The 24,153-nt window shown below is 44.2% G+C and overlaps 1 protein-coding gene across 1 annotated transcript; it reads right to left on the reverse strand.

Annotated features, from left to right (window-relative positions):
• Window positions 1–4,733: 4,733 nt before the first annotated feature.
• LOC119337999 (N-terminal acetyltransferase B complex auxiliary subunit NAA25-like) lies at window positions 4,734–21,887 on the reverse strand. Its single transcript, XM_037610288.1, has 19 exons — window positions 21,601–21,887; window positions 20,313–20,469; window positions 20,111–20,229; window positions 19,947–20,021; window positions 17,915–18,008; window positions 17,705–17,823; window positions 16,718–16,788; window positions 15,581–15,722; window positions 15,330–15,499; window positions 14,230–14,429; window positions 13,978–14,108; window positions 10,490–10,566; window positions 9,736–9,810; window positions 9,256–9,448; window positions 8,499–8,618; window positions 7,314–7,452; window positions 7,091–7,137; window positions 6,125–6,385; window positions 4,734–5,579 (listed from the first exon to the last, which is right to left on the reverse strand). Exons 1-19 carry the CDS (start codon window positions 21,745–21,747, stop codon window positions 4,878–4,880), a joined length of 3,039 nt encoding a protein of 1,012 aa, XP_037466185.1. The 5' UTR covers window positions 21,748–21,887; the 3' UTR covers window positions 4,734–4,877.
• Between the last annotated feature and the right edge of the window lie 2,266 nt (window positions 21,888–24,153).

Genomic DNA, 24,153 nt, shown 5'->3' on the forward strand with positions numbered 1-24,153 from the left:
GAGAATCTTTTCTGCTCCATTTCCGGATGACCAAAGGAAGTAATCATTATATCCCATTGCAAGCGGGGCCCATATGCCAGTTTGGGTAATGGGGGTAGGTTATTAGGTTTTGCAAAAGCAACCCACCCTAATGATCTGAAAACTGTTACAAGGGTGGGTAAATATTTACTAGGGACTCGAGATCTTATTTCTCGTGTTAGGGCATCTCCAACGCGAACCCACAAAATGCATGCAAACGATCGAACCGACGTGTCTGAACAATGCAAGTCATCCAACGGGTTGCCCCATCGATCCATGAATGCATCCGCATGTCCAAATCCCTTAAACTGGACGCAAACCAGTTGAAGGTTTGCGGGGGTTCGGACGTTCGCCACGTACACGTCTGACCGCCACGTCCCATCCAAACCCTCTCCGCGCGAAGTGGTTGCCGCGTAGTCATGTTGGTCAGGCCGCACCAGAGCGGACGTGACTCCATGACATTAATGTCGGTCATAGTGACGCGATGGGATAACGTGACTCCTCACCCTTACGCCGTTAGAAGGGCCACTCTGACGATGATGGTGGCACGGTCGGTGACGGAGGTGCCACCGGCCAGTCTAAGAGGTCAACGTCTAATACAGATTAGTTTAACTTTTTTAAGTTTTACTTTGACAGACAAAATATTGTAATTACGGACCAAAGTTTGGGACAAGCGTTTGATGGCCGCCTTAAATACTATGTCCATTATGTGTGCTGACGTTAGGCCAACTCCATCGCACGACCGCAAACGGACGTTCGGTTTGGCCGGATTTTGTCTCTTTGGGGCCGTAACGGGTTCGCCCATGTCCGCTTTTGTCCGTTGGGTCGTGGGTGCGCCCAACACGCGGCCGCACCCCAAATCATGTTCGTGTTGGACGTGATTAAAAAAATAGAAAAACTTAAAAAATGACTAAAAATAAATAAACGCAGTTAAAAAAACATAAAACATAAGTTAGGGGTCACGGCCACAAAACAGCTCAGTTTCACGGTTCACTTAACGGCCTAGTGCCATAATTAACATAAAAACAAAATAAAAACACACCGCCCGCGCGCTCCTGCTGTGGCCACTGCCGTCGCCGTCTTCAGTGGCCGCCGGTGTCGTCATCGTCGCTGACGAGGTCGAAGTAGTCCGGCGGCATCCAGAGGTGGGTCGATGGTCCGTGGTACGCGGGGGCGGGCTGGAAGGCAGGGGCCTGCACCACCTCCTCCCGCGGCGACGTGGGGCACCAGTTCACGCCCCCCACGGCGTCGGCCATCTCCGGAGCCATGCACGACAGCTCCACTGCTGGCCCACCAGGCCCAGGTGACACGCGGCCACCGGCTCCTCCATCGCCTCCTCCACGGCCACCATCTCCAGCTTGCGGATGGCGACGTCGCCGGCCGCAGAGAGGGCCATCATCTCCTCGAGGCCCTCCCATTGGCGCTCATCGTGCGTCTTCATGGAGTCCTCCATGACACGCGCTATGAGTCGGGCCTCCTCCTCCGCTGTCATGCGAGGAGGTGGTGGTGGCGACGGAGAGGGTGAAGGCGATGGCGTGGGCGTGAGGTCGCGCACCCGCACACCTGGGGAGCACGCGCTGCGCGCTCTGGACGTGGCCGCCGCGACCCCGACGGCGTGCCGACGAAGAATGACGCGATCCGCACGTCGTGCTCGTCCTGGAGCCACGTGTCCCAGAGCCGGGAGTCGGGGGCTTACCTGTCGTCGTAGTATAGGTCGTCGGGGAGGAGGCCGCAACGGAGCTCGATCTCCTCACGACGCGCACGGCCGCTCGCAGGCACCGGCGGGATCGGGACCCGGTCGACGGAGAGGTGCCAGTTATTGGGGGGTGCACGTCGCTCCACGGGAGCGGCGTCCTCGTCTCCCAATAACGCCGGCATACATCCGTCGTGATGTACTATCAGTCGCGCTCGCCGCTGGCCATAGGGCCGATGGTGAACGGGGCAGGCGCGGGGGCCCGACGCGTTGGTGATGCGGGCTCCTCCTTCACGCCGTGGCGGCGGCGGCCCGAGGACGAGCCAGCCTCGCGGTCGTGCTTCCTCTTGCGGCCATAGTTCCAGAGCTCCATGGCTGCGAGGCGGCCGACCGGCGAGTTTGAGGGTAGGGTTTGGGGGTTTGGGGGTGTCGGGTTTCGAGGAGGCCGCGGGGTGGAGTGGGGAGTGTGGGCGACTACCGGTCCACGGCTTCCCCATTTAAGAAGGACCGCGACCGTTCGCCTGGGCGGATGACAGGCGGGGCCGGCCGCGCGTGCGCATTCATGTTGGCGGGTGGGAGGGAGGTGGCCGCCTGCCATGCGGCCCCGACGCGGACGAGCGACGCATCCATTTGCTGTCCGCCGTGACCCAAACCCGACGCATGTTTGCACTCGAAATGGGTCGGTCCGGACACGAAACGGACAAGATGGGTCCGGACCGTCGCGCGCTGGCTGACCGATTTGTCCCTTTTACCCCAAACAAACGGGACCGGACGCGATGGGGTCGCACGCTGGAGTTGGCCTTAGAGATGCCCCTACATTCTATCTCCTGAAGTGGCGAATACACTATTCGCGTCCTCGGACAAATATTATGCCCATTTTGGGGTCCCGTGCTGGAGATACCCATAAGTTCTGCTCCCGTTTGGGAACAAAGGTGTTGTCTACCAAAGTCATGGACACGCTCTTCACTCGACTAGAACTGATAGTCGCTGGACTAGAACTGGTTGTATGGCATCTTCAGCACCCCCCCCCCACACACACACACACAGAGAGGCCCCCGGGGCGCTTTTTTACCGTCGGCGTTGAAAAAATGGCCCAGTCGCATCTCTAGGACGTCGAATTCCGTCGGTTCGGCCCATTTTTTGGCCCGGCGATCCCAGGCCAAACCCAACCCACTTGGAGGCTCCCGTAGAAGGAAAAGTGGCGCGTGGTCCACCACTGTCAGGTGAGAAACGCCTTTTCCCTGCCTAGATTCGACCCGCGAGCGGCAGGACGCCACTTCCCCCTTCGCCGCCATGCCGATCCCGGTGCCACCCACCTTCCCATAGCCGTTGCTGCGCCGCTAGAAAGGCCATCCCCCCGCCGAAAAGAGAGGGTTTCGCTGCGACAGCCTCCATCCTGCTCCTGGGCAAGCTCTCCAGGACTCCGACCACGCAGCCGGGGATACCAACGGCTACCCACATCACGCCCGCAAGGTGTTCGGCGATGGACTCCGACGACGAGGAGGAAGCCAAGGCCGACACCGACAATGAAGAGCACCTCATTATCCTCGCCGCTCTGGCAGGCCTGTTCGTGAACAATGGAAAGCCGCAGCGAGGTGGCTCGTCGCCGGGCCACCGCAAGAGCAAGCAGAGGCATCGGATGGAGGGCTATTGCTTGCTCTACGCCGACTACTTCGTCGACGCTCCACTACACGGCAAGAAAGTGTTTCAACGTCGTTATCGGATGAGCCGGAAGCTCTTCCTCGAAATTGTGAGTGACATCCGGGAGTTCGACAGCTATTTCATTTGCAAGAAGGATTGCACCGGCATAGTTGGATTCTCCTCACTCTAGAAGTGCACGATAGCTATGAGGATGCTTGCATAAGGAGCTCCCGGTGATATACAGGAAGACTATGGACACATGGCGGAGTCCACCACCATTGAGTGTTTGTACAAGTTCTGCAGCCTGTGATGGCAGTGTTTGGACCACAATACTTGCGATCACCAAATGTTGAAGACACAGCTCGAATCCTAGCACATAATGCAGTAAGAGGATTTCTCGGGATGCTTAGAAGTATCGACTGCATGCGTTGGGCACGGAAAAACTGTCCAATTGCTTGGCAGGGGATGTACAAAGGCGCCACAGGAGCTTGCAGTGTGGTACTTAAGGCAGTGGCCACACATGACCTCTGGATTTGGCACTCCTTTGATATGCCAGGAACTCACAATGACATCAACGTACTGCAGTGCTCAAATGTCTTTGCCAAGCTTGTTGAATGCCATGCTCCTCCGGTGAACTTTGAGGTCAATGGACGCCACTGCAAGAAGGGATACTACCTAGCAGATGGCATCTATCTTAGATGGTCCACATTTGTGAAGACTATCTCAAACCCTATGCCAGGAGGCAAGAACTCCTACTTTGCTAAGTGTCAAGAGGCTTGCACGAAGGATGTCGAGCAGGCATTTGGTGTGCTCCAATCTCGATTTGCTGTTGTCCGTACCCCGCTATGACCTGGTCGAAATCTCAGATGTGGGAGGTGATAAATTATTGTCTTCTTACACAACATGTCATTGTGTTGATCACCAAGTACCGATAGCATTGGCTGCCTTCCTTAATATACGTCAAGAGATCCGAGACCCACAAGTGCATCAAAAACTGCAACACGATCTAGTAAACCCTATGGAGGCTGAAGGGCAACGCCTAGTTCAATGCGTTTTAATTTTTGTTCAAATTATGAGCTTATTTCATTAAACTATTTGATTTGTATTGATTTCTATGATGAACTATGTGAGAAAGAAAATAGATTTTGTTGAATTTATGCCAAAGTGTACCAAACTTAGGACGAATTTGAGTTTGAAATCGACGGCAGGGGGCAAACTTGCTCCCCGAACGGCTGGAGATGCCCGACATGAGACAACAAATGGCTTGTGCAACAAATCGCCAACAAAAATGGCATGTGCCATCTTATTGCACCAAATCAAGTTGGAGTAACACAATAACTATACCACAATAACAAATCAGGAGCAGAGAGACACGAAAGCCAAGGGGAAAAAGATGTCCTCAATCGAATAAAAGCAAGTCAAACAACAAAAGCGCACAGCCATTCTGTTATACTGTTACAACATATGTATAATGGAACGCCACAACAAGAATAGAACAAAATTCATGTGCAAAATTTCATCAACTCTAGTGTAACATCGAAGATAGAGAAGCCGATTCTGACATGAGCAGCTTGAGTTTAGAGTCAACCATTTTCTTGAACTCGGCTAGCACCTCATGTTCTGCTCCAACAATTCTTCTTACCACGCCAGTAGAACTCCATGCTTCCAGAGACTGAGCAATTCGATCACCAAGCTCAGAGGCATGCGCAATTGGTTTCTCTTCCAAGACTCTGAATGTCTGTCCTGGGCCTTCATCGCCAGTTCCTTGCAAATATGACATTAAGATATCCAAACCTTGCTCCTCTGGACTCATCTGATCAGATAACCATTTTTGGACACTTCGGAGTGTTTCAATCAAGCACTGAACAGATCTTTGAATTCCTTGCAACTGAGGCATGTTTGGTCGCACCGATGGGCCGCTTTTCTTTTTCTTCTTTCCTTGCGGGGCCACCACTCTCATGCAGGACTGGATTATGATGAGATGCCAAGAAATGGGTTCTGTAACCATCTGAACTAACAGTGGAATTTTATTTCCAGGACAAGTCAGGATTCGATTGGCATCAGTCAGGTGCTCCTCTATGCAAATTTTCACTAAGCTGTCCACAATCTCCCAAGAACTTGGGCTGCTCGGATCAGTTCTGGGGATCACTGATTCATTTGACCACAAGTTCATTGCATTAATAAATACAGCAAAACTCATCCAGCTCACAATATCAGGAGCAAAATCCTGAAAATACAGTCATCAGCAAGGTGCAGTTGATGGGTTAATCATGGTACTGCAGTTGTGCAGCAATAAGAGCAAGGGGTCGAAACTACTGTTTCAAATAATTAAAACATTTTCGCCATTTCAGTGAATAAGTGCAAAACAGTTTTTTTTTCACAAAAGATGTGATTAACTTGTAGAAAAAGTCAAAGGGAAGCATCACATTAGGGCTTGAATTGATTGAACCATTCCATTCAGCATACCAGGAGCAACAGATTACATAATCTTAAAAGGTAGTGCTTTTGCGCTTTCAACAAAAAAAGGTATAAATACCAAGTACAGTTAATACAAGCAACGCTGCTTTAGAATTCAAGATTTAGCTTTGGAAGAGCATGGAAAGAACCATGTTCTTTTTACTTTCTAACCGAAGCAAGATGAATAGGCAGATAGTTAAATCATTCTTCAGATACAAAAAGACTGATGAAAAGAAGAGCTGATAGGCGAACAATATCGGCAGGTTATTAGGAAAGTAAATACAAAAAGGGAACGAATATTCAGTTAATTCATACCTTCATAGACTTCTTGCCTGAAGATATACCAAGAATCATGCTTAGAGCATCATCCATGGAATAGCCAATAGTCCTAGCATATTTCTCAAGTAAGGTTTTCATTTCCCCAACAGTTATATCAGAAACAGACCCGTTGGGCTCAGTCTCCCTGAGGGAAGATACACAACCATGCATGGAAAGGTAAACAAGCCGGGGGACAAGACATTTTCTCTCAGCATCTCTCATCTTAGGGCCATCCTTCTCAGTAGATTTGTGCTTGCACTGCAATAAACATAAGAAAATTTTAGAGGGAAGGAATGATTTAGTTTAACAGGCTGAAACAAATTTGTAGGGATCTTTTGCATTTGTTGTAATATGTATAGTAAGTGTTTATCCTCTCTCCATGCAATGTACTGAGGAGGCGTCTGCAACTGCCTCCAAGCCTTATGGATTTTTGAGCCAATCGGAATTGTGGTGCAGAAGAAAGTGGGCTGGGTTTTTCAGCACGCTCCGATATCCACTCACTGGGCTAGGGATCATGTCGCTCATGGCAAGGAAACATAGGCACCACAACTAGGGATTGCAACAGGCCCATCGACATTATACAGGGTCGAATCGGCATTGGATGGTGCAACCGGTGGGCAGGCTGCATTGGTGAAGTAAAAGAATACGCAATACGTTGGAGGGAGGTGGAGATGAGAAGAATGAAGAAGCATGTTGTTGAAAAAATAAAGTGTCCAGGCTAACGATGAAAAAAGATAAAAAATAGGCTTGGCACGTGGAACCCTTCATGTGCAAGGGTTATGTCACCTGCCACACGGAGGCATACTAGGTTTTTTGATCGTTCAGATAGTCAACTAGATGTCACACAGGTGATGCATATATTTTTTTTCTTCAAAATATTAATTAAGTAATGCAATGAATGAAGGCGATAAGAAAGAAAATGTTTGAGCCGGTGTAAATAAAGGTAATAAGAAAATGACATACCACTTTGGCCCTAAAGCACGCAGGTGTCGAACTTTCATCAATTGGTTCTGTAAAATCACAAGTCCATAACAATAGTAAGAATTTTTGTGCTTCCAAGACCATAAATGACTCCAACAAAGACCCAAAAATGGTTAACTACCAAGCATGCAACATAGTGAGTTCAAAATGGTGCTATTGTCAAGCACAAAACAGATAAGACAGTTTGCATAGCATGCGAAGCTACCTGAAAGAAAATTTACACTGGTTGTTGGTGTCCACCAAGGGCGTGCCTCGAGATCTTCATTAAAAGTTAAATGTTTCATGTTGTCTTCACTTGATAGATCAACCAAGCCTCCTCCATGATTCACATTTTCAAGAACAGACTGCAATTAGGGACAATTATCAGTATTGGTGCGGGTTACATAAAAAATGACAGGTACCGATACTATTTACTTGTACAAGAAAATATTAACGCCTATGAGATGATGTCCTGATAGAATATCAATTTATAACAATAGAATTTAATTTTGTATAAACGGTTCAAAATGGCTACAAGTTGGAAAAATAACTAAATGTATTTCCTTCAAGCATCAATGCATGCCGATAATTTTAGAGAGAAGTGCATATTTCAATCCCGAACTCTTGCCCTAGTCTAATTTACAACCCCGTACTCCAATACCGTCTAAATTACAACCCCCAACTCTCAAAACCGGTCAAAATTCAACCCTTCTCTACCTGTTGCCCGGTTTTGAGCTAGTTGACCGGTTTTGACCCGTTGACTAGTGAACAGTAAATAAAAAATTAAAAAAATAAATTCGTTTTTTTCACAAGGTCAACAGTAAATTCAAAAAAAAATAGAAGGTTGAGAAATAAAAATTCAAAAAATGATTTTGAATTTTTCACCGGTGACCGGTAAATTCAAAAAAATACAAAAAGTTCAAAAAATCCGAATATTTTTTGCATGGAAGATGTATCAATGCTTGAGGTCCGTGCCAATTTTCATAGCATTCGGACATCTGAGTAGCTCTCAGCCAAAAAAAAAATCAACACGAACAGTGCATAAACAGTTAACTGTTTCACAGACTCCACATTTGTCTTTTTTCTGAGCTACTCAAATTCCAAACAAGCTTAAAAACTGTAACTTTTTTAAGAAAAAGTACTGTTCACCAAGTGAAAAAATATTTTTTTTTGAATTTATTGTTCACCCAGTCTATGGGTCAACTTGGTCAAAACCGGTCAAAAGGTAGAGAAGGGTTGAATCCTGACCGGTTTTGAGAGTTGGGGGTTGTAATTTAGCCGGTATTGAAGTTCAGGGTTGTAAATTAGACTAGGGCAAGAGTTCGGGGTTGAAATATGTACTTCTCTCATAATTTTAATAAAACTACTTCATCCTGAATTTGGGCGTTGAAATTCATAAGTGACAACTAACCTCCACTTCGTCAAGAGACTCAGACTTCTGCTTCAGACTCAGTATTACAGAATCAGATTTTACAGCAAGATACTGCATGGAGCGTTGCAAGCGATTTTTGAACTGCACAAATTCAATTACCTGGGCAACAATATCACAGAATAATAAGAAAATGCTGCAGAATATTTCTTTCGAAAAGTAAACAACATAACCAGGGGGGGGGGGGTATTTGTTTTTAGAGATTTTTTTTTTCTGTCAGAGTAACAGCTTCAATGAATTTTGCCCCAACACCAAGCATATTTCCTTTTGGGGAACAAGTGACATGATCCAAGCTCCAAAGACAAGCAGCATACTTATTTAACAAATAATGCAATAATTTAGATAAATACGGCATCAGCTTTGCAAATATGTATTGTAGAGAAGAATTCTACAAAGTATGCTACCCTAACATTGGGCTATACAAATTGCTAGCTCTGTATCAAAATATACGATGTTTTGGTAGTTCAATTTGAACTGCAGAAACGTCTTATATTTTGGTACGGAGGGAGTATAACCACACAAACTAAGCAACAAAAGAACATGAAAATTTTCACCCTAGATTCCAGTTTACATATCTGTTCTTGCTGGTGATAGGTACTAGTTTTCAAGCCCTGGCTGTTAACAGTGAGAACAAACAGTGGAAATTAAGTAGTAGCGCTCACCATCAGCGGGAAAATACAGATTACAACACTACTTTTATGTTGTACAGTGTAGTGAGAAGTAAAAAACTGTTGCTTACCTTTGAGTAAGTACGGTGCCTATATGCAAGACAGGTAAGATCAGCAGATTCTTTCAAATGATCATCCATGAACCTAAGATAATCCTTCACAAGACTGGCAGTTTGTTGCAAGAAAGGAGAACTCAACATCTGTGGCAAGATGTGGTGTGAGACGGATTCTAGAAGAATGTTTTTGACCTCCAGGCTTACATACCTGTACACAAGAATACAGATCAGCATAAATAGATGAAACCCTGGTCTCATCAAACAACCTCAAGGAAACAAACAAAACCCACTAATGCCTATAAGAAATAATTAGCAGATCAACGTTCTACAGAAACACAATTTATCCATAAGGAAAGCACATGGGATGGAACAAATGAATTTCTTGTGAAAGCACCTTTTTACCATGGAGTTACCTAGGGGACGATGGTCCGCTACGGAGCACGTTCTAAATAGTGAGAGCACTGTTCAAAATAGATATGCGAGGGGAAAGATTACCATCGATGTGCTAACGGAAGAGCCCCCAAGTAAGAGTACAGATGCACCAGAGTAATCTTGTATTGCCAGACATGCCTGAGCAGACAATCAAAATTGATATTATCATTCAGCTACTAGTTAAATAAACAGGGATATGTTTTTCTTTCAAAACCATAACTTGATTGAATATGGTATAGTAACTATTTGACATTATCTTGGCTTCATAAAGTGGAACTAAAGCATTCATTTACCTACCTTTTGTATTTTTAGATTTCATCAACAAGATAATATATTACCACAGGACATGGCAAATTTTAGATAGCCAATTCGGAGAAACCATGAAAATTAGAAGAGAGAAAAAGAAATAGAGTTTGTGGCTACTAGGATAAAATCTAATGTCACTTTTGTACAAGTGTAGCAACATCGCTTGGACAATAATACTCTTGTGCTTCAAATGTAACCATTTTAGTCTAACTCAGTAGCATAATTCAGTATGTCCTAAAAAGCTAATCCCTCCGTTCACAAATATAAGATGTTTTGGATGTTTCAATATGGACTACATACGGACTGAAATGAGTGAACAGACACACTAAAATTTGTCTATATACATCTGATTCACAAAAAATTAACATCTTATATTTGCGAGCGGAGGAAGTAGATATTTGGCTGACAATGAATCAACCACAGAACTCAATGATAAAAGATAGTGATAGACAAATGGATCATCTAATCCCGTGTTCCAACAGAAGATATGAGCATATCACAGTAGACTTACTTGCGAACAGTCAATCCAAACTCTAGCACCAAAACTGCTTCAAGTAAGTACCCTAAGTTCCTTGTACGCCAAAAAAGCTGTTCCAAGATATCACAAGTATATTTTAGTGCAGTATTTAAAATGGTAAATTTCGTTCAAGTACAAATTTAACAATTATCACAAACTCAATACTTACGAATAATTTCACAAAACTACAGATTTAATGATGGATCACATCACAAAACTACAGATTTAGGATTTTGTGAGTATGCAATGTGGACCCAGCATCAGTGGAAATGCATCGCAAACATGTTTCGTGATACAACTGGCCCTAAATCAGCACTTCAGTAAACTTGGTCCACAAGTCTAGAGCTTTGTGATATAATTGGTTCCAAGTCTAGTTCTGTGAAATTGGTCAAGTTTGGGAATTTTTTATGTGCTATATTAAACTTAACTCAGCCTATGTTGTCTCAACGGCAGTCCCAAGCCTGGGTAAAGGAGGAGGGTTGTGATAGGCTTGGCGAGCCATCGTCAAAACTCAGCCACTCTTATGGAGATAAAACCCAAAAGAAAATCGTAGGGGCATAACCCTCTCAGCGACCCGCCATAGCGGAACCCGGGTGTGGTGTCAAATGGGCAAGGGCCGATGACAAGTGAGCAAGGATCGAGTCGTCGCGTCCTTAGTGGCGCGCTACATCGAAGCCCGAGTGTCGTGAAAAATGAGCAAGGGTCTTCGCATTTGACTCGACGAGTGCTAAGGGTAAGCTAGCCGAGCCTAGGAGGATCCGCTTAGGTAGCTGGAACATAGGGTCCATGACACGTAAGTTACTGATGTTAATTGATACAGCGGTGAGGAGAGGTGTTGATATCCTTTGCCTCCAAGAAACCAAATAGAAGGACAGAAGGCGAAGGAGGTGGAGGATACTAGCTTCAAGCGGTGGTACACAGGGACAACTGCAAACAAAAATGGACTAGGCATCTTGATCAACAAGAACCTCAAGTATATGGAGTGGTAGATGTCAAGAGGTGTGGGGACCGGAATATCCTGGTCAAGCTGGTAGTTTGGGACTTAATTGTCAATGTTATCAGAGCGTACGCAAGTAGGCCACAATGAGAACACCAAGAGGGGAGTTCTAGGAAGGCCTGAGGACATGGTTAGCAGTGTACCTATTGGCGAGAAGCTCTTCATAGGAGACCTCAATGGCCACGTGGGTACATCTAACACAGGTTTTGAAAGCGTGCATGGGGGATTTGGCTATGACATTAGGAATCAAGGAGAAAATGTCTTGAGCTTTGCTCTAGGCTACGACAAGATCGTAGCTAACACACTCTTTAAATAGAGAAAATCACATCTAGTGACTTAGTAGTGGTCAACACTCTAGCCAGATTGATTTCATCCTCTCAAGAAGAGAAGACAGACGTGCTTGCCTAGATTGTAAGGTGATACCTGGAGAGAGTATTATACCTCAGCATAAGCTTGTGGAGGCTGACTTCCGCTTTCAGATTCATGTCCAGCGGGATAAGCGTGCCAAAGTCGCTAGAACAAAGTAGTGGAAGCTCAAGGGGGAGATGGCTCAGACATTCAAGGAGAGGGTCATTAAGGAGGGCCCTTGGGAGGAAGGAGGTGATGCATACAATATGTGGATGAAGATGGCTACATGCATTCGTAAGGTGGCTTCAGAGGAGTTTGGAGTGTCAAGGGGAAGTAGAAGCGAAGCTAAAGATACCTGGTGGTGGAACGATGATGTCCAGAAGGCTATTAAGGAGAAGAAAGAATCTTTCAGACGCCTTTACCTGGATAGAAGTGCAGACAACATAGAGAAGTACAAGGTGGCAAAGGTCGCAAAGCAAGCTGTGAGTGAAGCAAGGGGTCGGGCGTATGAAGGCCTCTACCAGCGGTTAGACACGAAGGAAGGCAAAAGGGACTTCTATAAGATGGCCAAGATCCAGGAGAGGAAGACGAGGGATGTTCAACCAAGTCAAATGCATCAAGGACGAAGCAGATCAGCTCCTGGAGAAGGACGAGGAGATCGCATAGGTGGCGGAAGTACTTTGACAAGTTGTTCAATGGAGAGAATGAGAGCTCAACCATTGAACTGGACGACTCCTTTGATGATACCAGCAGGTGTTTTGTGCGACGAATCCAGGAGTGAAGTCAATGAGGCTTCAAATAGGATGAAAGGAGGCAAGGCGATGGGCCCTGATTGTATCCCCATTGAGGTGTGGAGAGGCCTCGGAGACAGCGATAGTATGGCTAACCTAACTTTTCGGGGAAACAAGATGCCGGAAGAATGGAGACGGAGTATATTAGTACCAATCTTCAAGAACAAGGAGGATGTTCAAAGTTGTACTAATTACCATGGGATTAGGTTGATGAGCCATACAATGAAGCTATGGGAGAGAGTCATTGAGCACCACTTAAGAACAATGAAAAACATGACCAAAAATCAGTTTGTTATCATGCCTAGAAGGTCGAGCATGGAAGCCATTTTGTTGGTACGACAACTAATGGAGAGATAAAGTGAGCAAAAGGACCTGCATATGGTGTTCATTGACTTGGAGAAGAGCGATAAGATACCGCGGAATGTCATGTGGTGGGCCATGGAGAAACACAAAGTCCCAATAAAGTACATTACCCTCATAGAGGACATGTACGATAATGTTGTGACAAGTGTTCAAACAAGTGATGGTGACACTGATGACTTTTCGATTAAAATATAACTACACCAGGGGTTAGCTTTGAGCCCTTATCTTTTTGCTTTGGTGACGGGTGAGGTCACAAGGGATATACAAGGAGATATCCCATGGTGTATGGTCTTCGCAGATGATGTGGTGCTAGTCGATGATAGTCGAACGGGGGTTAATAGAAAGTTAGAGCTATGGAGGCACACCTTAGAATCGAAAGGGTTTAGGCTTAGTAGAACTAAAACCGAGTACATGAGGTGCGGTTTTGATACTATTAGGCACGAGGAGGAGGTTAGCCTTGATGGGTAGTTGGAATTCATAAAGAGAGATCTGAAGGACTGGAGTATGAGTCCATAAAGAGAGATCTGAAGGACTGGACTATCACCAAAGAACTAGCCATGGACAGGGGTGCCTGGAAGCTAGCTATCCATGTGCCAGAACCATGAGTTGGTTGCGAGATCTTATGGGTTTTAGCTCTAGCCTACCCCCAACTTGTTTGGGACCAAGGCTTTGTTGTTGCTGCTGCTGCTATATTAAATTTGCCTTTTGTGTAATTTCTTGTATTAATAAATGTAAAAATGACACTGGGAAATGTGCAAGCAACTGGATAATATAATTGTTCTGGAAAGTTCATGCAAAAAACATATAGCACAATCACGATGCATTGACCAGGAGGAAATAGGAATGCACTCTTCAAGCAGGTGGCATATAACAGACTGTGGTACCGGATCATAAATTACTAAATTGGACACCTCCCAGAGATTTGGAGAGTTCGATTATTCCTGTTTTTCTTCTACAAGTAATAATCAGCTACAGCCACATACCTGCACAAGAATATTGCTAGCCATAGACAGCAGTTCTTCTCCATGCATGCTTTCCTGAGGATCTAAGTCTCTTGAGAGAGGTAAGTTTTTGTAAAATGTCTCGACCATTCCTTTTGCAATGCACTGAAGATCTGAATTGGCATATGAATTTAAGGTATAAGAATAAATGGTTAGTTAACACAGCATAGTACAGCTTTTCAAATTAAACAAACATATAGAAACACAATAATGTGATTTCTGGAAAAGGTGGACCTGTAGTTGACTTTGATAATAAAGTTCCCAAAAGTTCTTGAACCTTAAAAGCAGTTATTGTCAAACCCAGTGCTTTTACTGAAACCGATGATGCATCAAAAGATCTGGAAATTGTATCTAGCAACTCCGTTATTTCATCACCCGATAGCATGTGGAGGTATATTTCAACATCTGACGATGAGCAAGACAAGTGACCAAATCTGCAAGGCCAAAAACTGTTGTTAGCTACAAATTAGAGATGAATGTAAAAACATAGAAGGAACTATTATCAATATTTTCAAGAGTGCAGATACAGATGGCGCTGTGATGTAGTACCAGTAGATATAAAATTAGACATCTAAAACACAAGATTGCACAAACATGGACACAGATGTACTCCCTCCGTCCCATAATGTAAGACGTTTTTTGACACTAGTGTAGTGTCAAAAACGTCTTACATTATGGGACGGAGGGAGTACAAGGCACCGCATAACACGGTATGGGCTTGAAAAGCAAAACTTTTACCGTTACAAGAAAATGGTGGGCTCACATGGATACAGTGTCATACATTTAAATATCAAAGTCAATAATATATGGCGAGTGTAGTTTATAACTATGGACAATAGTTTAGCTTATACCCATTCTTTTGTAGCAACAGCATGGGTCATGTGTAATGGTGCCAACTATCAAATGAAAAAGAGAGAGGCATAGGTGAGGATGTATATTAGAAGGTACGGTACAATCTCCCAGTATTTTTGGATGGTTGCTTCTGATGCCAAGGAGGTGATAGTACGAATATGCCAGAATCTGTAGGAAACATAGCCTCTACCAATTATGTCTAAAGAACACCGAACACAAAGTTTGATGAATCAGCAACACATGATAATAGAGAAGTGAATAGCAATAGAGAAATATCCAATTAACTTTCTAGAAATTCAAAGTGTGACTATTTAAATAAGCTTTCATAAATTATATATATTGGACATCAAAATTTCAGAAGCAACAGGATCTGGCTTATTATTGCAAGCTGAAGACTGTGATCTCCATGCTTGCACATTGTATAGAGTATAAAGAGATTCCAAATGGACACAGAAACAGAAAGAAGATGCACCCCGACAGACCTGTGGAAATAGTTTACCAAAGCTTCCATAAACTTTGTTGAGTTTCCACTGAGGCGGTGTTGCCGTTCAATTTCAATATTGGCTAGATGAGGACCTCTAACACAGTCACTGGAGTCATTTTTTTGTAGCTTTTGCACAAATAACAATGCACTTGCAAGGCGAGATTCGACCTACAAACATGTAATTTCAGTAAACCGGATGCACGTCGCCAAGACAAAGTAAAAGAGAATAGCTTCAGGTGGAGGACGTACCACCTCCTCACTGAGAGAAGTTTTGTTCAAATCTACAGAGCAGGAAGAACAAGTATGTTCGCCAGTGGTTGGTTTAGGCAGCTTCACGTCACGCTCCAGCAGACAGCCTAAATAATGGAGAAAGGACTCCCAGTCATCAGGACTGCCCAGTCAAAAGAGAAGAGGACAATTATCAAAAACTAAACAGAAGAAAGCAGAAATTTCCAAAGGCTGAATGTATGGATAAAATATGCTGCGACAACTAGAGGAATGAGCAAGATAAAAAAACATGAAAACGAAACAGTGAGTGGCATAGCAATGCTCCCTAATTGAGATATCAACATCAAAAGCTTGAAATTAAATAAAAACCACAGTAATTACAGGATTATGATTCTATATCAAAATAGGTAAGTCCATACACATATTCTAGGAAGCAAACAGAGCGTTCAGAAAGATAGGCCTGCCTTTGTACTTAGTAGCACATTTATGGTGTTACTCTCTCCTTTCCGTTTTAAAGGGCTCATCTCAAAAAAAAAATCCATTATATTAGGCTCACTTTCGAGTCCAATTGAGTTAAAGCGCTATGAGTCTCGCGCCACATTTAATTCATAGAGATGAGAGAGAGGGAATTAGTGGTCATGCATGCATCTTATTCTACATGCACCATGCAAGTCCAATTAGAGGGAGGGTGCTGCACTTACTGTTTCATGAGTCGAATGTGTGGGAAATATTTCATTGGGCAGTTTTGTATCCACAAAACTCATGCCATCCACTCACCATCTACCTTGGTTGATGAGATTTCAGATTTGAGCCCTCTAAACCGGAAGAGAGGGAGTATTATGCATATCATGGAGTATGATCATGAACAGAGTTGTTGGTACTTGGAAGTAGCGTTTTTAAGCGGCGATTAATCACGGTTAAGCTACGCTCAAGCGGCCATTGCTCTAAGCTGTGGCCTTCCGCTCCGCTTACCGCTTTTTTGAACATTGGGTGCTACTGTGCTACTTCTTCCTATAAGCTGTTGAGTGAGAAATTTCTAAGTGGGTAGAGCACTACATGTCTTGGAACAAGTTGATAACACATACTTAAGCAGTAATTGGTCAAAGGCCAACTTTGTACAACAACTGAGAAAGTAGAGTTAATGACAGAAAGCATTACCAAGATTCAAGAACCTTCTGATATATCTCAGAAGCAGCCACATAATTACACGCTTGAGTAAGAAGGCGTCCCTGTCAACTTGAAGTCAGGTAAAATGTAAGTGGTTATCAATTTCATTACCAAGCATATTAGAAGGGAAGAGAAAAAAAAAAGACTTAAAAAGTTAGAAGTTAAAGTAACCTTTTGTACACATGTACATAGAGTATAAGTGCTAGAGGTGCAACAGACATTAGAAAACCAACAATAGAAACACTAAGGGCATAAAGTTTTCACTAAAACCACAGTACAGGAAACTACTTTAACTGTATGTTCATCATAGTTTTCAGAAACTTGCCAAGTTCTGAACTAATTACGGTATTCCATAGTAATTCAATGCAGAAAGAAGTACAGAACAGCTGATTTAGCTATCACTTCAGATATTGCTATGGTATACATGCAGAAAAGCATCTAGCCTCTGCACTGAAGTTCAGTGTGATCACTGAGGTAGGAGAGCGCCACATTGCCATAATACTCTCGCCCACCCTGTTGCCCATTTAATGAACAGAAATAACCATAAGAAAGAATAAGTATGTAATAGTTCGGTCTATACTCTATACACTGGAAAATAGTTTAAACAACGACGACAACGACAACGCCTTCCCAGTCCTAAACAAGTTGGGGTAGGCTAGAGTTGAAACCCACAAGATATCAAAACTAAGTCATAGTTCTGGCACGTGGATAGCTAACTTCCAAGCACACCTGTCCTTGGCTAAAGCTTCGGTGATACTCTAGTCCTTCAGATTTCTCATTACAGACTCCTCCCATGTCAAGTTTGGTCTACCCCGACCTCTCTTGACATAAGAAATTAATGTATAATTACCATAAATTCCTCTTGATGATTATAAAGATGACAAAACAAACTGTGGCTTCTGACTGGTATCCAGATTCCAGATGAGTAGTAATCAAGACAAGACAAGACACTGTCAAATAAATGAATCTTGAAATTACCTGCAAACGAAGCTTGTCCTCCTCCCTTCCCATAAGAGACCCCAAGTCTCCAGATAGAACTTCCAAAGCAGCATCATACTTTGCCTGTTGTTCCAGAATTGAAACATAGAGAGAAAGTGCTGCAAGTAGTATAACCACATCAAAAGAGAACAAATCTTGAGGAAAAATAGATAACCTCGTACATGGTGCATTTTAGGTAAGCAGGGATACCTTCTGGCTCATGTAAACTATGTGAACTTATGTGCTTTTTAAGCAATGCTTCAGCAAATGCTAACAATTTCTCACCTCCGCTGCTAAAATATGCCTGCCATGGGCAAAATGGAAGTCATATATAACATAATAGCACATATGGAATGCATTTAAGGTAACCATAGCTAATAATGCTATATGCAAGCCCTCAACTTACATGTTCTAGCTAGTAGGTATGGCATAAGTATTGCCATTAAATATTGAATTGAATGTTTTCCAGATGAAGAAAAGGAGACCAGAGAAGGAATATGCTAGTGCAAATTTGTAATAACGTTTCACACTGAAGACTTCAAAGAATTAGGTTCACTTGTAGTGTGTGCTTGGATTGTGACCAAAGTGTCACCTGCCAAAATTTTGGCTATGACCAAAAAATTAGTCTTTGTATGGATGGTTGCCTATTTTTTGGCCTGCCAATGCTCTTTGCCAACTCTAGTTCATTTTATTTCCTAATGTTGGCCAACTCATTGACAAACAAAACCTCAACCGAAGGTTTGGCTAGCCAATGTTTTGGTAGGGCAACCTTGGGCATAAACCAAACACAACTTGTATACTAACTGTGATGCAATATCGCATTGCATCAGATGGATAATTCGTACCTAGAGCATTCATACATCATTTCTATTTCGTCAATTATTATAGTAGTACAAAAAATAGTGTCTACACTATAACAAGTTACTACATTGCATCCAATGGACAAATGCATCACATCTAACAAAACTAGGATGTTGCCCAAAATTTATAGTGGTTTTGTAATCTACACGAATTGATAGGTCAGCCCTAGATGGAGTCCATGAGACCAGTAGCATTTTTTCCTATCTTCCACTTTCCTTTACCTCCTGCATGCTCCCAATCCCTCTCAGTATTATTTTCCTACCCACTCTCTTCAGTAATTCAGTAAATGCTATACATGCACAGTGTCCCTCAGTATTATTTTCCCCTCCCACTATCTTCAGCATAGCCATACACACATAGTGCTCCCAATCCCTGACAGTATTTCTCCCCATCCACTATCTTCAGTGAATGCTGTACAAAAACACAGTGTATAAGCATGTACCACCCATCCATCCTCCCCTATAAAAGGTGGTTTTTAGAGATCGGCAGCTCCAGAACCTAATACATAGATTACAACAGAATGTATCTTTTAGACAGGTTAACCGCAATCCATTTCAACCATCACTTCATAACAAGAGTCCTGCTTCATTTTGCATAAGTTTACTCAAACAGTCATAGTGTTCTCTTTTTCAGCTTTGTTCAGTAAGGTCATATATTTAATCCAGTAATGCATGTGTGATCAATGAAAATACAATTCCATATGCAAACCAACAAGATATATTACACCAATAATATTTGTTAGTTCCAATAATATATTTCCATCTGTCCTACTAGCAGTTCCTAGTTATTCCACTGATACTTCTATTTCTTCCACCAGATATCTTCAGATTCGTTACACTGACATTGTTTATTTGTTAGACTAATAATTTGTATTTGCTCCACTAATATTCTATTATGAAGTATATGTGCTCTAGTAGTACATTCTGAATTGCATCCATGTGGTACCTTCTATTATTGTACTGAAGCATCTTCCAATTGCTACCATAGTACATTTCTTCTATTCTCGTCACATTTATACTGAAAAAGCTTCAGGCAAGAAGTATTTCCCTCCATTATACTTAATTTTCAAATATGGTGTCTGTTTTGGAAGAAAGAAAATCCAAAAGTAGAAGTCTCCCAAAAGTGGGAAGCCGAACAACGCAATGATATCAACTGCTTGAATGCTGTATATGCCTCCCTATCCTCTGTCCAATTACCAAACCCTAGAACCATCACTCCATCAGCGTATCCATACATCCATAGGAGTCATGACAATGCATTGTTTTCATGTAGAGATTTCTTAATTTCCAGTGAGCAAGAAAATGATAGTGTGCCATTACAACCGCTTCAACTAAAATTGCGAATGCAGAACTTGTGAACCATGGATGTATGATGAACCTACCTGCAGTTGAATACTGCAAACTGCCCAAAGCAAAAACCTTTCTTCTCCTACAGTTTTGTACATTCTAAGCGCTGTCTGCAAAACATATAAAGGTGGGAGGTTCAAGAACTGAAGAAGGGAATACAGAGAATTCAAATTGAGCAACTAGCAAAATACCATCATACCTGTTGTTGCTTCACATATGAGTACTCTCTGACATAGCAATTAAAGAGTCCCATCATTAATTCCAAGTTATTAGGGTATTTTGTACAAGCATACTCATAGCATGAAGTTGCAAGGTCCACTGGCAGAAATATAATCAGTCACATGATAATTCAGAAAAATGGTGACGTTAAACAGACAAGGCAAACAGTGAAGTATGCATACATCTCTCAAGCCTTTGAAACACTATCTGAAGTGTGCTAAGGGTGAGATCGTCAAAATGGAAAATGTTATTTGAGTACAATAGCTCCTTGGCTTCCAAACAGACACTCAGTGCTTCATCAGGCTTTCCCATCCTTTCCAAAGTAAGAGCCTTGAGAGCCTGAAATTAGATAATTAAACAGTGTCATTTAATTGCATTCTAAATACAGCCAACATAAAGTCATTGGTTCTGATCAAAACTGAGTTGATCATGTTGACTAAAAACCGTAGCAGCATGAAAACGGTGGTTCTGTTACAAGATCTTCAACATATAAAAAGGAACAAGTCAAGGCCTACAGCATGTCAGATTTTCAAGTTCCAGGCTGATTTGAGAGACAGCTCTACAGTACTACAGACAATATACGTCCCTAAACGTCTAAGGAAGAGCGTAGTATCCTAACTTTAGTAGATATAGCATAAAGTACAAACAGTGCCTAATCTTAAGTTTCTGAACTAATTGATTTGCTACCACAGCTCAAGAGTTAGTATCTTGCCACCTGCTGGAACCAAGGCATTGGCTTCACTTCTGGGGCTAAGCTTGACAAAAGTGAATGGCCAAGTTTAAACTAAATGGCATGCTAGGTGAGACTTATGAGCTAAGCAAGTAAAAGCCCGTTCATCTGGGATAGGACCCCTGTAGTTCTCTTAACAAAATATCTTTGTCCCCTACCTCTCTAGCTTCAATGGAAGTTCCATCAGTCCACAATACCCATTTACTTCTATATATCACCTCATTCCCACCATATCCTCTCCTCCCATCCAACTTGATACACAGCAATCTAGGAAACTTTTGCTAGGGAGAGGAATTGAAGGCCTTCAAATAAATCCACTGTGAATTAGACGGCTCAGCTTAATGGGAGTGGCTTCAGAATGCCAGTAGTTCCACACGTTAGTCTGAGCAGTTTGTTTCCTAGGATTGCCACAACCTCTTCCTACCAGACCCCTCAATAAGAAGCCTCCTACTGAATTTGTGCACCCAGCTAGTCATAGGTGGCCTAAAAGTCTTTAAATCAGTATCAACAGCTCAAGCAAGTTAGCATGAGCTAGAACTAGCAAGCAATTCAGCACAATGCACAACAAGCCATCTAGCTTCCATCGACGCAACTGGTACCTCGATCCGTTTGATTAAAAAGACACAGGACGCTCCAAATATAAGCATCGAAACAACCCACACCCATTTTCCAAGCCAGATTCATCAGACCATGACGGGAACTACAGAAAAATGGGGACGAGGAGGACCGAGGGAACTCACGAGGGCGTAGGGTGAGGTAGGGTGCTTGGCGAGGAGCGCGGTGCAGAGCTTGAGCGCGGACTTGTACTGTCGCGAGTCGACGGCGTCCCAGATCGGCCGCACCCGCCGCTCCGGGATTCCGCCGGCGAGCCCGAACTTGCTGGCCATGTCAGCCGGCCCTCGCGATCTAGGGTTAGGGTTTTGAGCGGCGGGATGTGGAGCGGGTGGGAGCGGGAGGAGGAAGAAGGGGAGAGCCGCGGAGGCACAGCGCGGAAGGGTTTATCGAGTCGGGGTGTGACGGCGGCGCGGCTCGTGCGCAGGGCGACCCGAGTGGGCACGTCCGAGGAAGGAGCGTGGCCAGGGTCCGGACCGTCGATGGCAGGATGGGCGGCGTAGGTTCGTCTGCCGTGTGAGACTGAGCAGGGAGGAGATGTCGTAACCCTATTAGGGAGGTTGCCGAGTTCTGGACCGTTGAATTCCGGGTGAGCGGTGCAGATCGACGGAGAGAGAAAACGGTGTCTGGGCCTTGCACCAGAACGGCAGAACCGGATGAGAAATGACGATATGGTGATCGGACTCTTGGTGCCGTTTGGCCCCACATGACAGCAGAGCCGAAAGTGATAAAAGGACACGTTCATTTTCTATTTTTCTTATTTTGAACATACTCCGCCTAGGGCACTTTATTCAAGTCGCGAAGGCATATTGACTTGCGCGCAAGCCAGAAAAATAAGAATTACTCCCTCCGTCCGAAAATACTTGTCATCAAAATGGATAAAAGGGATGTATATAGACATATTTTAGTTCTAGATACATATCTTTTCATCCATTTTGATGACAAGTATTTGCGGATGGAGGGAGTACATGATATTAATGCCTAAAGCCTTTCGAGCAGTTAAATGAGGAACCTCATTTGCCTGTCTAAGAACCTTTTTTTGGAGAAAAGGCAAAGGATATTTGCGTTTCATTGCCCTGAACGAAGAAGTTTAAAATCCCTTGAAAGAACTACTACCTTTGTCCTAGTTTATAGGCCATTTTCGTATTTTGTGTCAAAGTGTTAGAGTTGTGTCGAATATTGTGTACAAGGTAGGTTACAGTTGGACTTGCAGTTGTATTATGTTTAGATAGGATACGGAGTCGTGTCCTAGTAGGACACTTGTATCCTAGGCCTCTCATATATAGTGGGGGTAGACACGCGATGTAACCTATGCCAACATAATTGCACAGGCGCGCAAGGGGGAGCCGGCGGCGTGTGCTGGCGCCCGGGTGGCCGGTGTGTGGTATTGTGACGGTGTCACGGGGAGGAGCGCCCGTAGTCAGGCCCCGGGGATGTAGCCATATTGGTGAACCTCGTTAACAAATCTCGGTGTCGTGCCTCCTGCGATTGCTTGGTCCTCGGATGATCGACGGTGGCCTCGGATTTATTCTAACAAGTGGTATCATGAGCAAGGTTCGAAGAGGCCCTGGAAGTGATCTAGAGGAGGAAAATCCGGCTTGATCGATTGTTCGCTTGAAGGATGTCGCCAACGGAGTGGCATATGCGGATGAGAAATCGATTTGGAAGCGGACGAGTACAAGAAGCAATTTGGAAGAGAATCACATGGCCGCAGCAGCGTACAGCGTGTGGCCGGTTTCGGCGAGAAAGCAGATCAGCGGCGCGTGGCAGCACGAGGTGTTGGAGCAGAACCGGATCGGACCGGAGGCGCGTGCAGCTGTGGAGAGTTTGGCTACTCGGGTACACATGTACGCGGACGCGCTGGAGTCCGGCAGGGGAAGGCAGGAAGCATACAGTTCTGTATTACGTACTGTATGTGAGATTTGTTTTTGGACAAAAAAGAAAAGGGACCGAGTCCCTGGGGAGATGCGTTCTCCTGGTAGCCGAGACGTAGACATGCAACTTCAAGACTCCAAAAGGAAAGCATCCGTCGTGTGTTATGCAGCACGTGGGAAGGCAAGGAGTTGGGCATGCAAAGCTAGCATCGAAGTTGAGCCACGGGAGCCACTCTACGTGAAGACCAGAAGCAATCTTGTTGGATTTGCAACTAGTATACTTGGTGTACTTGGGGATCACGAAAAGAGTGCTCGATATTTTTTCACAGGTCAGTTATACAAAGAACCATGGAGCCAACGGGTACTAGGTTTGAGGTGGAGAAGTTCGACGGAACTGAAAACCTTGGGTTATGACAGATAAGTGTGAAAATTGTTGGCACAACAGGGATGCTTGAAGGCATTGCGGGATGTCAAGCCAGGCGGACGATGGGGACTATGAGGAGATGCAGATGGTTGCAGTCAGATAATTTCGGCTGGGTCGGACTGGAGAGTCTGACGGATCGACGCAAGTCGGTTGGTACAGAAGACGATGGTGGGATCGGCGAAGAAGACATAGGAGCGTGATGCTGATGGTGACCGACTTCTGGGCGTGGAAACACGTGGCACGGGCCCGAGTGCTTGTGTGGCTTCGACAAGGCTATGGCGCGGGGTTGATCCAAGACGGTGCACATGAGAGCTTGAGGTCGACGGGGCGCGAGGGTGGACTGATCATCTATCATGGAGTCATGTTGAAGGTGGAGCTGGATT

This window comes from Triticum dicoccoides, chromosome 1B, assembly GCF_002162155.2.
Source record: "Triticum dicoccoides isolate Atlit2015 ecotype Zavitan chromosome 1B, WEW_v2.0, whole genome shotgun sequence".
Classification (NCBI taxonomy): Eukaryota; Viridiplantae; Streptophyta; class Magnoliopsida; order Poales; family Poaceae; genus Triticum; species Triticum dicoccoides.